The 18,394-nt window shown below is 41.3% G+C and overlaps 1 protein-coding gene across 1 annotated transcript in view; it reads right to left on the bottom strand.

Moving 5' to 3' along the window:
• kcnip3b (Kv channel interacting protein 3b, calsenilin) overlaps window positions 1-17,281 on the bottom strand; it is a 75,649-nt gene extending 58,368 nt beyond the window's left edge. The window contains exon 1 of the mRNA XM_050050866.1: window positions 17,165-17,281. Coding sequence (XP_049906823.1) covers window positions 17,165-17,170 — 6 coding nt within the window. The 5' untranslated portion in view covers window positions 17,171-17,281. The remainder of the gene's footprint in view (window positions 1-17,164) is intronic.
• Between the last annotated feature and the right edge of the window lie 1,113 nt (window positions 17,282-18,394).

Here is an 18,394-nt window from a genome sequence, read left to right as displayed (position 1 = left end):
TTCAGCATCTGTCATCTTAGAAAAGTCAAAAGAAAAGAAACAGAGTGAAACTGCGAGAGAGAAAGAGAGAGAGCGCGCGCACGAGAGAAACGCAACATTGATTCACAATTGTGGTGACCTCCTCCCAGGCTACCTTTGCATCATCAGCCCGTGGAGGTCTGCTCGCAGTTATGTATATTCGGACACTGCGAGCTTGGACCTCCCGGACCAAAACATCAGTTTCCTCCTGGGAGAAGTTTGGCCGTCTGACGCTGCTGCTCTCTTCTGCCATGGCGAATTGAGTAAACTCTCTTCGTGCGGCGCATTTAAGGGCAAGGAGAGGGGCTCATTTGATTGGTGTAATGTGTGTAAAACCCACTCCACGCTTTCTCTCCTCCCTCTTTCCGACTTGCACCGGTAGGAGGGACGGAGGTGGGATAGAGGAGTAGCTGCGCCAGGCGCACGGTGCGCCAAACTTGCAAAATCCGCCTGGCCACACCCAGTTGGTGAAGCGCAGTTGTTAAAACGAGTTGTACCTATGAATCATACGCACACATACACATGGGGAAATAGGGCCCAGGTTGAAAAATACCGAAGTTATCCTTTAAGATTATTGAAACATTGTGGTTTGGGTTAAAATCACATCTTTGATAATGTTAGTGGATCTTTGTCATCATTATGATAACACCACATGGTTAAGGTTAGGGGACGTGGTTGATGCTGACTGTGAGGTGGAAATGAGAAACAAACAGCGATGCACAGGTTTACACTGTGTACCCACTAAGAAAGCTTTCCATATACCCACTTAAAAATGCATAAGGATACGCTACAACACAGTTCTGTGACTCAGCTTTCACAAACTATTTGTTTTCACAAAAAAGGTGTCGTGACAACAAACAAGCACACAGACTACTTGGTCAGAGGCCCTTGGCGTCACATACAGACTCACAATGCACCGTTTAGCATCTGTATGACACACACGAGCCCGGTCTCACTCCAAAGTTGTCAAAATCCGGTGCTTGGGCAGTGACTTGCGGCATCAGAAACCAATGAAAAAAGGCGTCCTTTAACATCAGCATGATACGCAGCCGGACTAAAAGGTTTTGAATTTTTGGCAACTAAAGCTAGACTAAAACTATGAAGGATAAAAATGACTAAATGTGACTAAAACTAATAGGTGTTTTTGTCCCAAACTAGGACTGAATATAAAATAGCTGTCAAAATTAACAGGAGACCGGTGTTTGTGTCCTGCCTGAAACTAAAAGTCAGTGTTGAGTTATTTTGTCACATCAGTCGTTAGTCACTCTTCAGTCAGTCGTCAGTCTGCCCCCAGCGCCAAGCATCAAAACATGACAAATAGGGATGACATCACATTGTGTCCTCTTTCCTCATTCCCACCCTGCTCAGCTCAGTGTGTGTGTGGTTGAGAGAGATGCACTCAGACTAGACAGCTGTTGACAATCAGATCAGAGAGGAAATTAGCAGTAAAGCTGTGAAGTGGTAGTAAATGCACAAGTAAATGTTAAGATTTTGACATTGAATAAACAGTGCAGCTCCTCAAGACCCAAGTAAAGATCCCCTGTCTTGCTTAACTGCTGGGTAAACCCTATGGAGGGCAGTATATGGTGGCTTCCCAAACAGGAGCGGCTTTGAGTTTGACCTACCAACCAACCAACTGCCTCAATTTTTTCATTTTTTTTTTTATTTGGAACAATACTCTAAGAATAATTAAATGTCAGTTTTTGCATACCCCTACGTGGTTTACAATTTCTCAGTCTCATGTCACAGCTGACATGACTGTTATCACAAGATCTGCATCTATCCCAGTAAACAAAACACATGATCATATTGTTTATAACTCAATAACTCATTCCTGGAGAGCAAATTCCCCATAAAACAAAAACGATTAGCAGCATGTCCTGATACATAACAATGTGAACAGTATGAACTGTGAGAACAGTTGAAAATCAGCTCAGAGTCCAAAGTGTTTAAATCTCCCTGGCTGCAAATGTCCTTGGCTGCTTACAGTAAATTGTTTCAGGAGGTTTCATTTGAAATGCCCTCAATTATGTGTGTATATACCATATAAACTAGACTACACCACCGTCCTGCTGTATAGTCCATTGTTTGTTTACCCATCCATTCACACCAACCTCTGACCTCTGAGGAATTTGTGCCTCGATAACAGCATCACACTATTTTCTCTTTTGCTTCAGACCAACAATTAGTCACATTCCTGCAGCTGCTGGAGGGCTTTCTCACTTAGATGTAAACATATACGGTTTGGGGGCATTTTATGAAGCGACTAATGCTGTTGTTTTTCTTGGGAGGGATTTATTTTGGTCTTTATACCAACAGAATTGTGTAGCACAGAGTATGGATAAAATACAGACAGTTCTTCACTTAAACTAATAGTTTTAGTTACTATTTTCTTTAGTCAAAGTTCTCGCACAGATGCCCGTTATTATCAAAGTAAGATATTGGGAAAAGTGTAGTTTTAGTAGTGGACTGAAATGCAAGTATTGTATCAGCACTGGTATAAAAAATGTAATTAGTTTGTGGACAAATTAATGTTGCATGTTAATATTGTTGGTGTACACCAGTCCAAGGAAATAATAGCCACACGTCATACAGATGTCTTTTTAAGGGTTATTTCCATCCTTCAATCCTCTGCAGACACTGTGAAAACTATAAACATAAAAACAAGGTTTGAAATACAAATCTATTTATTACTTTCAGAGTCTCTCAACAAATGTCCAGCATTTAGACGTGCCCAATAATAGTCTCTCACATGAATTTTCTGATAATAGAGAGGTCTTAAAAAGTTAGCACAACAACAGAAAATATTATAAATTGTCCATACAGGCCACTTATAAATATTATAATCAGATACAAACCAAATAAACGTGCAAAATGATAATCACCGTGTGTGCTTCTTGGACCGTGCAGAACATTATTATTTTGGGGCCGTATGTATTTCCTTTGCAGCCATGTCGGTTCTCTGCTCTGTAGCCATGTTGGCGCTCTCTGCCACCATACTGTGTCAGCCCATAATGCAGCAGGTGCAACCCCTGAGTCATGTGACCCATTACTCTCGATCAAAATAAACTTACATTAAGAACAATACATTATACTTTGGCTGAACAATATTTTTAAAAGGTGGTATATTTTAAATAATTGTTAAATTAAAGTTACCTTTTCAATTACCTGTTTCTTACATTTTTAATCAGTTTTTAATGACAATTAATTCAAACGTGACAGAAAATATGAAAAGCCTTTCAATTAAATTTCAGGTAAAAAGAAAAAAAATGTCTCTCTGACAGTTACAGTTGGGATTTGGTAGCATTTTAGCAAATCTCAATTCAGTCCCCTCATTTTAATTTTAATCCCCTCATCCAATATTTTCAGGGTTAAATTACAATAATTTGAAGATACTTAATGTTAAGAACTGTGATTTTTTTTTGCCAGATAAATTACATTTTTGCTTTTTAGGTAAAGAACTAAATATTTTGTTAATTGTTTAATTCAATTTAATTTAATTTGTTTAATTGTTTTGTGTCTAAATTAAGAGAGAGGAGATAAAAGTTTGTTTCAAGATGAGTTTTGTTAGACTCTAAGCTTAATGGATCGAGGTATTTATATTAGAACTGGATCCAAAATAGAGTTGGCCGATGAAAAATCTAATATTAGACGAGCTAATTTCTACACAGCAGCAGCCAAGCTTTGCTGAGAGAGTTGGTTGTTTACTGTCTACGCATTCAGAGAAGGGAATATCACACTCTGTCATACGTTTCAACAGAGTTTTCTACAGTTTTATCATAAATTAGCTCTTGCCTAGGAGCTTTATGTTCTACCCTGTGAGGACATCTAATGTGCGGTAATACAAAAATAGCCACATTAACGTATGCAAACCACACATGCATCCACAACACATCTACAGATGAGCACACAGAGCAGAGACATAAAAGCAGACAAAGACTATAAATACACCAGGACCCAAATGCACACATAGAAACACAAACACACGAATACACTTTACATTTGTCACATATACAACCGCCCACTTACCCGCGCTGCAGCTTAGTGATAGTGCACACAGGAGTTAAAAAAAAACCTCAGAACAAACCTGGTTTCAATTAAGGACAGAGTGGATCGTTTGTTAAACCCCCTCTCTGAACAGTGGCTATCCAATCACAGTTTAGCAAGGATAATTAGGAAAAACAGGTGTGTGAAGCTTTGGATTTCTCCACCTGTTAAAGCAGTGTGCACGCGACTATAATTCTAGTGATATATATATATATATATATATATATATATATATATATATATATATAATAAGAGTTTGGAGGATTGTGCCTTGTTTATCGTTTCCCAAACAATAGTTAGCATGGCAGGATAATGAGCTTAAAACCTGCAATTACTGAGCATGACTTCTTAGAGTCTACGCTAACGTTAGCAGCTTTGTCCTTCCCTTTACTATACTGTTTGAAAATATGAAACTAAGTAGTTAAACGGGGATATGTTTGAATTAAAGCTGGAGAAAAAGCAGAATTTGATAATACACCCTCCTGCAGTTCTCCCCTTTCTGTCGTCTCCCATCAGATGGGTATTTGCACACACTTCATACACTAACCCAGTGTTTTCCATCCTTCCATCCATCCATCCATCCATCCATCCATCCATTTTCATCCGCCTCACACCCAGCAAAGCACCTCAGACGTCCCTCTCTCATATATAATCCCTCCACCGTGTTCCGGGTCTGCCCCAGGGCCTCCTACCAGTGGGACATGCCCATAACATCTCTAATGGGAGGCACCCAGGAGGCATCCTGATCAGATGCCCGAACAACCTCAACTAACCCCTTCAGACGCAAAGGAGCAGCGACTCTACTCCGAGCGCCCTCAGGAGGTCTGAGCTCCTCATACTATCTCTAAGGTTGAGCCCAGCCACCCCATGGTGGAAACGCACTTCGGCGGCTTGTGTCAGCAATCACATTCTTTTGGTCACTATTCAGTGCTCATGACCATAGGTGAGGGTTGGGACATAGATGGACCCATAAATCAAAAGCTTTGCCTTCCAGCTCAGCTCCCTCTTCACCACGACAGTCCAGCGTATGTTCTCCATACATTGATTTATTTATTTAATCTTATTTCATTGTGCAGTTGCTCGCAGCTCTTTCATTCAGCCCAGAGTCGCCCCACTCTCTCCCTGCTGTCTGATCCCCAGGAGCTGGGGATTTGGGTTTCTGCAGCCGCTGACTATGGGTCAGTCTCACAAGCTGCTGCTCAACCAGGTAGTCTGTGGTGGCAAGTAGTGAGGCTGAGAACACACTGTGATTCGAGGCTCTAGCAAACATTAGCTACATAAACATAAATGAAAGCCACTGTAAAGCACATTATATGCTGCATGAAAAAAAATTATTAAAAAATGGTTATTATATATTTTTTTTAATGTGATTTTTCTTCCCTACTGATCCCATAAACCCAATCACAGACCTCCATTCTGTCCTGTGCTCCTTTTCTCTTTCGATATCTATTGTTCAACACTCTGAGGAGATTTAATTGATCCACAGAGCTACATTTCAAAGACCTAACCTAATTTAACTTGCAATTAAAATGCGCGCGCGCACACACACACACACACACACACACACACACACACACACACACACACANACGCGCGCGCACACACACACACACACACACACACACACACACACACACACACACACACACACACACACACGTAATGGAAAACAACAGTCATTTAATCAGCCGTTCATATTAATATTTATAGTCTTTCTTCACCCTAGATGTCAGCACAAATCTGTCCTCCATCTCCCCATTGTTTCCAATCTATTTTACAGTCACCTTCCTCTCTTTCTCTCCGTAATGTCACCTGTCACCGGGGCTACTCTCAAGGTGAGGCAGAAATACCAACTGGGACTTAAACATAAGGGAGGCAGCTTCAGCTGCCTGTGTGAGTGCGATTTTGTGTGCATGTGTGGGGGGTTGAGATGAGCAGGCAGGAGGAGGAGGAGGAGGAGGAGCTGGGTGACAAGGACTGACAGCTCCAAGGGAGAGAGATACAGTAAATACTTGATAAAAACTCCTCGCACATAAATCCTACCACCTGGGACTTCCTGCAGAGGAGCCCAGAGCTAGATGGTCTCAAATCTTGAAGCAGCATGAGGACGACACACAAATTCACTGGGAGTTTGCTCATTTTGTTGACATTGTGTGTTGACATATAACGTGGAGATATGCTCCAAAGCAAGCTGGAAGAAAGTGATACCAAGAGTTAGAAAATGATTGGCAGCAGAAAAAAGAAAAGGCCGAGTGCTTCTTTAAAAGATAACCGACACATAGACGGATGTTCTTCTACTCTTTACTGTATAAATCGGTTTACTAGTGACAAGGAGTTGCTACACATGTGAAAACAGCTAGATAATGTCGGCTACTCTGTCTTAAATCTGGAGAAAATAACTGTGGATGCCACTGGGGTTTGGAGAAAGCAAATTTATACCAGAAAAACGGGGCATTTACCAAGCAGCGAAGGACTAATGCTGCATTCACGTGCTCCTCAGTTGGTCCTATGGGAAGTCATTCTTCTGACTTTGGTGTGTTCATGAGCTTCAAGTTGTAATGTGGAAACAACAGGGACAGTACAAAGACGTGTCGGATTTTATTGCTCTGAGCATTTAAACACTACGTTGATAACAGTTTTTTGTATTGTGGGAAATGTAGGATCTAGCACTTCTGTAGTTTGATCCATATAAAGAATTAAATTTCTATCAGCCTGACTGCTTATATTACGTTTATTTCTTTTGTCTTTTTAATCTGTCCTATCAAATTCTCACTCTGACCTCGTCACATATTGATGTTTTGGTCATCGACTTTCCACGTCCTCATACGACGTGCAAGGTACCCTGGGTGCGTTGGTTGTTGACGTTCTGGGACGCCATGTCAAGTTCTACCTGTTACATGCATTGTGTTCTTTCAAAATACACTTCTGTTTTCACAGGAAATTTACCATTTACATACAGTCTCTTTCAAAATAAACACACTACGTCGGTACAACACCGCAAATTGATGTTTTTTTTCCTTAAACAACAAACACACGTGGTTAGGTTTAGGAAAAAGGAACAGGGTTTGGCTTTAGAGTCTTTCAGGATGCGAACACTGCTCTCTCGGTTAAGAGTTGGTGTTTGTTGGACCTATCCCCTACCCGTCCTGCCTGCCCCAGTCAGACATTTGCCATCTTAACTTTCATCCTTGTCCCTCCGCGTTTCCCCAACGTCGCCGGGTGCCATTAAACTATAACTGCAACTGGCCACATATCATGCTGACATTAAAGGACGCCTTTTTCCGTTGGTTTCTGATGCTACAAGTCACTGCCCAAGCACCGGATTTCGACGACTCCAGAGTGAGACTGAGCTCATGAGAAACATAATGCTGTTTGTTTTTAAATAAACATAAGAAGGAAACATTTTTAACAAATGTATCTGCAAAGTCACATAAGGTTCGTAATAACATATCTGCAAGCTGCTTAGCTTTTTTTTAAAAACCAAAACCATGATTTTTTAACAATAAAAGCACAACTAACCGTAGTGACTAAAACCAATGGATGTAAAAAGAGAACTGGATACACTGTTGGAGACAGAAAGTGCTCAGCGGCACACTGAGTGGAATGAAATTACCTGGATCTACCCATCATGGGGCCCATAGAGCAACTGCACTCAAGACTTCCATCAAGCAGCTAACTTACGTCAGCTGCGCAGCTGACTCCTGTTTTCGTGAATGGATAAAATCATGTGACTTAGTTTTAAACTTGTTATTGGAGCAAATAGATCAAATCCTGAGAGTGAAACAAGTCATTTTATGGGAACTGTAATACTTATCCACTGATTCACACGTCTTCTTCACAATTTAAGTCAATGGTAAAAAAGTCTTTGTGGCCCATTGGCATCACGTGACGGACCTGGACTTCGTTGAAAATTAGCACCAGCCACCTGCTAAATGAAGCTCTAGTGAAAGTTCAGTCAGGGAGACAATACTCATGCTCAGGCTGTAAGTTTTCTTTCTCACCCTGCCATTCACTCCTTGCACATATGCTCACTCACTATCTCTAGGTGTCATTAAGTCAATGGAGTCATCAGCTGTTTCACCATCAACCAACAGCACAGTGACACACTTTCTCTGTCAGTCTATCATCTTACTGCCCCTCATTTTAAATACGCTCTTTCTTGCTGCCGTTGCGCACGCACGTTGGGCACTCTAATTCTAACTTAAAAATTGTTACACAAGAAAGAGCTCTCTATTTTGACCTTTTGTTCTACAACTTCTTTTCCCTGTAATGTAATTTCCCAGAAAACAGTTAAGCTGAAGCAGAAAGGGTTTTCGATGAAAAACAAAAACAAGTTGAGTCACTTGACAACAGAAAAACAGCTTTGCAGATGGTAGTTTGGACGGTAGTGAGGGTGCCAGACTGATGAACTTTTGGAAATGCACCGCCTTCTGTTTTCAGTTTGTTACATAAAACAGCAGAAAAAGCAGAACAGCAACCTTGACTGAGAGATGACAGAAAAACATCTGCACAGCTGTATGTGTCCGTAAGATGCGGCTGTGTGCAGCATGGCGCTTTACATGAAGCCTGCTGCAGGAAAATATGCAGGCTGATTATCGAGAGCTGATACTATTTGTGTCCTGACTGCTTGAGCCGCTCAGTATGGCTGTCAGTGTGAATCAGTGTGACTGTGGGAGGACGGCACATCCATATGGACCGCATGCTGTTGGTACGTTTGTGTGTGTGTGTGTGTGTGTGTGTGTGTGTGTGTGTGTGTGTGTGTGAAAGAGAGGGAAAGAGTATTATATTGATGTGTGAGCCTTCATGTGGAGAAAAAAATAATACTCTGGGGAGGCACCGAGCAATCGAGGAGCCATGTTTCAATTATCAGCTCCTCCTCCTCCTCTCTCTAACACACACACACACACACACACACACGTCATATCAGATTGCCAAACTCTGTCCTGTCATACCTCTTCGTATAGGTCAATAAGTACACTGACAGACAATACAGACAGCGTGTATGAGCATCACAACATTAATTGATCAGTGATGGATATTTTACAGCAGTTTCTTTTCACCCCACTGCTTTTTCCCCCTGTGGATCGATAACACTGTGCCTTGTACAATCATGTAGGACGTGTGTGTATGTGTGATTTTTTCATGCACGCTAACTTACATCATGCTGAAGAAAGAGAAATTCTCCATTTGCACCGGTTTACCATATCAAAGCTACTTCACAATGATAAATATTCCCAGATCCTGAGAAAATTAAAGATAGATGAAGTGAAGATTTCAGCATAAAATGGCCTTAACATATGCGGTTTCTCTGCAGCACAGTGATGAGAAGCTCTCTGTGTTTGGTGTTTGATCAGAGGTGTGTGGTGCCATTCCCTGTTCCCACTTTAAAGGATACAGTTACCAGACCTGATAAATTATTTAACCAGTCTAAATCTACCAATCACTCCACCTATTGAACAGGTGGGTCCCTTAGACACTCTATCAGGTGCAGCACAATGCACTGTGTGTGTGTGTGTGTGTGTGTGTGTGTGTGTGTGTGCGTGTGTGTGTGTGAGTTGCCGTCAGCCTGTCTGGCGTGGTGTCACTGATCTGTGCAGCTTGACTGTGTGTGTGTGGCTGCTTTGACTGACATGCTGCTCTGTGGAAAACTGAAACGTCAGACTGAGTTTCTTAAAGAAAGCTTCCACTGTAGCATACTTGTTATGTTGTGTGAGCTTAAAAAACAGAGTGAAACATCATTAAAGCTTCTTTTATCTTCAGATTTAAGTTCAATCCTTCAGAATAATAGAGGTGCACGTGCAGGCTAATTTTGCCATCCCAAAACCGAATTTTTCAATTACCGAAGTGTTAAATAACTGATAAATAAAAAAATAAAATACATGACGCAAACTGAAAACAAACTAAACTGACCATGAGACTGCTCTATCCATGAAACATTAGTTGTTTGAACTAGTGTGAGATACCTTTACAAAGCCCTTTAACGGCCATGGTAATTATGACGCAGCAACAAAGGAAGTCAGGTGATGGCAGCAAACTTGTTCAAGGACATGGCCAAATGCAAGCATGACGCTGAATGTATTAAACTCTGTGGATCTTGAACTAATGACTAAAGAGAAATCTGGACCCCGTGGCTGGACCAGTTGGGGACCACTGCCCAAAGGTATACTATGCAGGAATTTCCCATAAAATGATGTATAAACACAAAAATGAATCCCTCTTAGTCACCACTTTTGACCCACTAGAAGTGTGTGATGGTGTATTTATCTGCAGAGACTCTGTGTTTTACTATTTTCTTGGTATTTTGCCGTATTTGGGATGTTTGTGGGCATGTAGCTCCCAGCTTTATGGAAAGGTAGCAACCAGGTAGTAGCAGCATGCATTTAAACGAAGGCTATGAAAATCTTGGAAACAGTGCTGAAAAAAGGCAAAGGTAGCGAGGCAAAATGCCAAGCAGACAAAGCTCATTCCAAATCTGGAGGTAATTTGGGGTTGAATTTTACCTTTTATTTTACCCAGCTAGCAAAGAAGGAGAGGATGAAGAAGTTAGCTTGCCAAAGTATTAGCTTTTCCATGACAACAAATGTATTGTTCCTACAATACTGTAGATGCAGTGTACATACCATCAGTATAAAGAGAGGGTAACACATTCTCACTCCGACCCGTCACATATTGACGTTTGGTCACAGACTTTCCAAGTCAAGATATGACATGAAAGGTACCCTGGGTGTGTTGTTTGTTGATGTTCTGGGATGCCGTTTCAAGTTCTGCCTGTTACATGCATTATCTCTTTTCAAAATAGCCTTCCATTTTCACAGGAAATTTACACTTTGCATACAGTCTCTTTCAATATAAATTTGGTTACTGGTAAACATACACATGGTTGGGTTTAGGCAGCAAAAACACGTGGTGAGGTTTAGGAAAAAAGAACAGGGTTTGGCTTTACAATCAAAGGGGAAGCAAACACCGGCCTCCCAGGTGAAAGTCGATGATTGTTGGACCCATCAACCTCACCTCCCACCCTCTATCGCCAATTTAACTTTCGCTGTTGTCCCTTTGCTGGCACTGTTAAGCAATGATGGCGACCAGCCACATATCATGCTGACATGAAAGGACAGCTTTGTTTGTCAGTGTCTAACCTGAGACTGGGTTGGACAAGAGAGGAGTGTGAGACTTAAACATATAAACATGCATTACATTCAAGCCCTCGCCAAACAAATTCACACAATACTGATAGAGCAGGGAAAGCTCTGTATTTCCCAGTATACCTGAGTTGTGGTCAACCAGCCAGAGCTGAAGGTGGTAGGAGGAGAGAGGAGACCATAGTGATGGAGCAGCAACTAAGAGTTTGGCGGAAGTTATAACAGAAAATCCTAAGAGGCATCCAAGAAAAGTTTCTTTAGTGGATACTCCAGATGAGAAAGAAACTCAGTGTTCAGAGGAAGGATTAAAGTCGAAATATTTCCACAGGAAGTCCTGATGAGAGAGCTCCTGGGGGCAGAGGAGATGCAATGAGTGTTTGTAAAAGTACTCTCACTGCCAGAGGGGGGGACACAAGTTACACACTCCAGCTTTAACCAAGTCAGTATTACTGTAATGATGACGACGAAACTCACCCAACCTTTGACAAAGTAGGAAAGATTTTTTCAAACCTTAAGTCCTGTGTAGGATTTAAGGGGATATACTGGCAGACATTGAAGATAATATAAAAAGTATCTTTTTTATATTAGTTCTAATCACGTGAAACTAGGAATCGTCGTGTTTTCGTTACCTTAAACCTAGTCTCGCTCACCAGACCTTTCTCAAGAAAAGAAAGGTCTGACTTTCACTCTCACTTTAAGATTGGAGAAAAAAAACGCCCCGGCTACTTGTATTTCTTTCAACCAATCACAATCGTTCTGGGCGGTGCCACAGCAACACTGCGCTTGCAAAAATATTGCCAGGGGGAAACAAGTTTTGGTGTAACACGCCCACAAAAATATCGCCTACAGGACGCGAACCATGGCAGAAAAATGGCTACATCCCCGCAAGACCAAACACTGCAAAAGTTAGTAAAGGACGTGTTGAAAAGGGTTGAAAACTGCTACACAACCGGAGGTGGTAGGGCGGGACTTCAGCGGGTGGCTCGTTCTGCCCAATGAGAGGCTGATCTATGCAGTGAACTTCTGCCCACTCAGACTACCTTAAACCTCCTACAGACTGTGAGATTTGAGCAATCTCATAAGTTTAGTGCAGCTACACTGTACGGCATGGATCTAATAAACTTGGGTAAAACATCAAGTTTGATGTGTGCAGAATGTATGATGACAGCGCCTACTGAATCGTAGGCAATGACGTATGCCCACTTACATCAATACGCAAGAACAAAATGTCATTAGCGTGTCATCCATCTATGCCGCTGTAGTTGTAAGAGAAACATGAAAACAAACATGAATCAAGCTGTTGCTATAGTGGCATTATGTGTGTTGAGAAAGTTTGAAGAGGAGGAGGCGGCGGAGGAGAATATGGATGCGGTCATGGCTGGGGAAAAGGGGCCAACTTGGTGCCCCAATTTTGCAACGAGAGCTCGTATTAGCATTGTGGCGCTGATCAGTGCGTCATTTCATGCTGCATTTCTATTGGTTTGTGAGCAGACATCATAACAGCAGTCACACAGTGAGATGGTCATCCAAAATTTCAGACACTGTCAGAATTTTATCCCAGGCTGTCTTTGATCACAAGACCGTGGCATGTGCCATCATTGAACCTCTCTCACTGTGTGATGTAGGACCACCGTTTTAGAGCCACGACCAGATATCGCCACATTTCTTTCACGATAACACATTCTTACTCCGACCTCGTCACACATTGACGTTTGGTCATGGACTTTCCACGTCCACATACGACGTGCAAGGTACCCTGGGTGCGTTGGTTGTTGATGTTCCAGGACAACGTGTCAGATTGTCTTCTTTCAAGATACATCTCCGTATTCACAGGAAATGTAACGTTTACATACTGTCTCTTTCAAAATAAATGCACTACATCGGTACAATAGCACAAACTGATGTTTTTCCTTCAACAACAAACACACATGGTTGGGTTTAGGCAACAAAAACACAGGGTTTGACTTTACAATCTTACAGGATGCAAACGCCACTCTCTCAGGTGAAAGTCAGTGTTTGTTGGACCCATCCGCCACCCTGCTGCCTGTCCCACTAGGACTTTCACCGCCTTAACTTTCGTCCTTGTCCCTTCGTGTTTCCCCCTGTTAAACTATAACAGCAACCGGCCATGTATAATGCTGACGCTAAAGGACGCCTTTTGTCTTTGGTTTCTGATGCCTAAAGTCACTGTCCAAGCACCGGATTTCGACAACTTTGGGGACTGGGACAGCCCAGAATCACACAGTTTATACCGGGCTTTGGAATGGGCCGTTTATTTCTGCACAGGGAGCGGGTGCTCTTCCACGAAGTCTGCCTTGTTGTTTCTACAGTAGCTCAGAATGGACAACTCAAACACTGGCTCTACATAGGGCTATTCGTGTTTTTCACTTTGGCCAGGATAGTTCTCCTACACACTTGGGACATGGAGGAAATTTCAGTTGGTTATAATCTGCTACCTCCCTGCTACATGCAAATTAATCCTACACTAGACCTTTAACTAAGCAATTATCTTAACCCAAACCATGACATCATCTTTGGGCCTGACCCTAATTAAACCTTAACCAGTGCTGTCACATCATTAAATGGACTTGTTTTTCAGGATACAGCTGGTATACTTTTGTTGTCATTGTCAACAAAACCCATTACAAGAAAACAAGAACGTCAATGTGTTAATCCAGCTTTATGCCTGATGCATGGGATTACACTACACTGATGTGTCATATGTGATTCGACCAAATTGCTTTGCTTCGGCTACGATGTATTTATACAACTAGAGTTTCATCCAGGTAACTAACAGCGTTTTGTGTTACTGAATTGGAGACTACACTCGTGCAACTGCTGTGTTTACCTTCATTAATTCACTGAGATGCAGAGTGATGGCGGTGAGTGGAGGCTTTGCAGAAGAAATGGATTTGTTAAATATGTGGTGAAAAGGAGTGGGCTCTGACAGCTTCCTGCGTAGGCTTGGTAGCTTCACTGTACAGTAACTCCTTAACGTATAACTATAAATCTATAAATCATGCTTTAGTCTGTCTCACAATTCTTTTCAAGTTCAGCAGCCTGTCTGTGCCGCTCAGCCTTGAGCCCATCAGTTCCTACTGGAAATTTGTATTTTTAAAACAGGGCTAAGAATATATGCTGTACTCTCATTTTTACTCTGCTGTAGATTTAAGTGGAAAACTGAAGAAACATGTTGAAACATGTCAGCCAGTAGCTTGACAATTGAGCTCTATGTCACAGAGGAATAAGATGTATCAGGCATCACTTATAAGTTGGATCAGTTCCCTGTTGTCCTGGTCTTTGTTTGTTGACAATGACCACAAAAAAAGAAATATCACCAGACTTCTCTTTAATGGATGTAGAGGTAGATAAAAGGTGTAAACGCTATCAAATCAAGTAAATTCAAGACTTCACCACTGATCCTTTATCAAACAGATGAAAAATCTAATACATAATAATGTTACAAACAGGAAAACATTACGATGTTAGGACTCTGATCTCACTGAAAATGACTCAGAAGGAGCGAACAAAAAAACACCGTATTAATCAAACAGTCATTTTTTTCTGCAAAAAACAGACTGAAGTGAGTCACAGTAAAATATCAGGCAACCAGATGCCTCACAGCGTGATTTAATTCAAACACCTATGTGTCAATACTCAGATGGAAAGAGAGATGGGGGAAAGAGAAAAACTAAATGTTGGAGTCGGCCTATACAGCAGACGTCAAAATGCTGCTAATAACGGCTGCTGATAGTAATAACATCATACTATCTGAAAGCGTTTGTTAAATACGACTTATGTTTATACCTGTAAATCATGGATCACTCAATGACTTATGGAGAAGGGGTGGGATTTAATAAGTTTATATTTTCTCCTACTCCTTTGCAGACGTGTAAATCAAAGTAACACTGACAAATGCTTTTCATTATGCTTTTCATTATTGGTAAATACTACTTTCTTTCTTTCTGTCTGCTTGTTTGTATGTTCTTGTCTTTTGTCTTTTTAAACGTTCAAAATAAATATAAAATATCAATATCCGTATGTTTAATATTTAAATACACTGGAACAGGAGAGACTGGTAGTTTTAAAATCTAAAACAAATAGAAATTTAGAGCGGAAACAATCAACAGTAACCGAATCAGCAGTTATTTTATTGTGTCGGATTCACTGTTTTAGTCATTTTTAAAGCAAAAACACCAAACGTTGTTCAGTTCTTGCTTCTCAAATGTGAGGTTTGGCTGCTTTCTTTAGTCTTTTTTGATATTAAATTGAATATTTTTGCATTTTGAAAGGATTTTTGGACTGAGCAAGTAATTTAAAGATGTCATCTTGGACTGCAGGATACCATTATGATCTTTTTTTTTTTTTTTTTGCCATTTTAGACATAACAACTATCAATTTATTAAGAAAATACCCAGAGGAGCTGTAATAATTGGTCAATTAATCAATCAACAGGGAATAAATCTGCAACTTTTTTGATAGTAATGAATCCTTATCTGAGCAATAAAGGCTGGTTGTAAATGTTTTCAGGTTTTATTATTCTTCTGTACAGGCAAACTAAATATCTGAACATCCAAACAAGACATTTTAAAATGTCACCACCTGCTCTGATTGCTTGTGACGGACATTTTTCACAATGCGCTGACAATTTGTGCACTAACAATTCATTGATAAATGGAGAAAACAGTCTCTGGATTAATTGATAATGAAATCAATCACTTGAATGAATAAAAAATGAATACTCTGAAGCCACTACCAGCAAGGACATGTAACATGATGAATAAAAGATGTGGAAAAAATGGAAAAACAAGCACACACACACATCCACACACAAATGCATCTGCAGACCTCAGCTCTCCACCTGATTATGCTGATTGATTGACCGATTCACTGACTGACAGATCGACTCACTGAGTGATTGATGATGAGCTTCATCATTCACAGAGGAGCTCTGCATACACACCACTCAGAGCTGTGTGTGTTCATGCAGATGTCTTTGTGCATTCATCTGTGTGTGTGTGTGTGTGTGTGTGTGTGTAGGAATAGACCATTTATTGCTGTCTGACATGATCATAAATCCCTCCTCTGTCACTGATCTTATGTTTTGCAAACGTGCACAAACAAACAGGTGACATTAACCAAAGTGCGCACAGGTTTCAGCCTCCAGTGTGCGACAATGACGAGAGGAGCAGCATCCTTCTTTTGCATCTGCAGTAACAGGTTTCTCTTGTTTTACAGCCCTCCGTGAGGAACACTCACAGAGGGGGAACCTCAACCAGAAACAGATCATTGTGGGAGCATTAATGAGCATTGCAAGGTGCGGAAAGTCACTTCAGGGAGGCTGGGCTTTCACTTTACAGTCTATTACCTCAGATTTAGAGGCTGCTTGTTGCTGAGGACTGATCTGCTAAATTGTTTCTTTAGCCAGGGGGGGAGCCTAGGCAGAATTACAATCACAATCTCCCTCCTCTTCCTAGAATTGAGGATTTCAGGCAGACTGCGCGGATTTTTTTTTCGCGCGTGACGCTCGAATGACTTGGAGCCACACGAGGTCACGCAGGGAAAAAAAGATGTCACGGATAAACACATGCTTAGAATTGATGGCGTGAAAGGGAGGAAAAGAAGAAGGAGACGTGATGCCAAGTGACACTTGCTGGAAGCCGTCTGCAGGAGAGCGTCTCCTCCACAGCTTCCAGCGGAGATGCAATTACATAACTTCACTCGGAAACTCAGCTCTCGGCAAAAGTGGGAGCAAATGAGCCTCCGAGGGTCATGAGGAATTTGTGAAAAAAGGAAAACCAGAAAAAATAAGATATAAATATAAATTTCGCCAACAAGTGCATCGATGCAACTTAAGGCGCGTTTTTGCTTTTGCCACATGCAAAACAAAACCATAATTTAAAGCTGTCACGTTGTCGTGTGTCGGGAAATAATAGAACATAAATATATTTGTGTCGTACCTGCATGTCTTCCTGTGCTGTAACGCCGACACTGATGGCTGCTTTTCTCCCCGAGTGTGTGTCCTCTCTGCGTGGACCCTCAACCTCCGACTGCCGCTCCGCTGGATGGATGCGAAGGAATGCGCACACACACGTTCACACACACACACACTGAGAGATAAAGAGGAGGTGGGGGTGGAGTGAAGGGTGCAGCCAGAGAGGAAACAAGTGGACCCTCATCTTTTATAGCTTAATGATGTAAAGGCAAAGTCAACAGGCTTCGGATTTAATCTCCTAATGTACCAGCCTATAACGGTACCTGAAGGGAGGTGAACACCTGGATTAATGCTGAGTAACACCCCTTAATAAGGGCACAAATCATACACTCAGGCAGTGCTTAACTTGAGCGTGACTCACGATGATTTAATGCATGAATTAATGCAGGATGTGACATTAATTCCTGTTGCGCGCCATTAACAAAGTCACGATGACGTTATGTGATTAGTTCATCTTTAATAGATCATCCATTAAGAAATTAAATGTTCATACTTCATAGTTTAATTGATATGCCACCAAATTAGCTGGAATCCAGTTACATAAAAGTTCATTTCAGAACCATGCATCTGCAGAACATTACCCAATCTCATGCACTGAAGAATGACTTAAAGGGACAGTTCACCCCAAAATCAAATATACATATTTTCCCTCTTACCTATAGTGCTGTTTATTAGTCTAGACTGTTTTAGTGTGAGTTGCAGTGTTGGAGATATCGGCCATAGATATGTCTGCCTTCTCTCGGATATAATATAACTAGATGGCATTTGGCTTGTGGTGCTCAACTTGCTTTAATAAACAAACAACAACAATGTCTCTTTCCAGAAATCATGATCTGCTCACACAAGATAATCCACAGACCTTGTTGTGAGCAGTTTCATGTAGGAACTATTTTCTCTCTGCCGAACTACACCTGCCAACTGTATGCCACACAGAGCTCAGTGTAGGGGAGGCAACATATTTTCACTCCGACCTCATCACATATCATGGACCATCCACGTCCACATACGACGTGAAAGGTACCCTGGGTGCGTTGGTTGTTGACGTTCTGGGACAACGTGTCAAGTTCTGCCTGTTACATGTATTGTCTTCTTTCAAGATAAACTTCTGTTTTCACAGGAAATTTAACATTTACATACAGTCTCTTTCAAAATAAATGCACTGCATCAATAGAACAACACAAATTGACTGATTGAA

Source organism: Epinephelus moara, chromosome 8 (genome assembly GCF_006386435.1).
Source record: "Epinephelus moara isolate mb chromosome 8, YSFRI_EMoa_1.0, whole genome shotgun sequence".
NCBI lineage: Eukaryota > Metazoa > Chordata > Actinopteri > Perciformes > Serranidae > Epinephelus > Epinephelus moara.
Note: the sequence above shows the minus strand (reverse complement) of the source record. Positions and strands in the feature narration are given on the sequence as shown.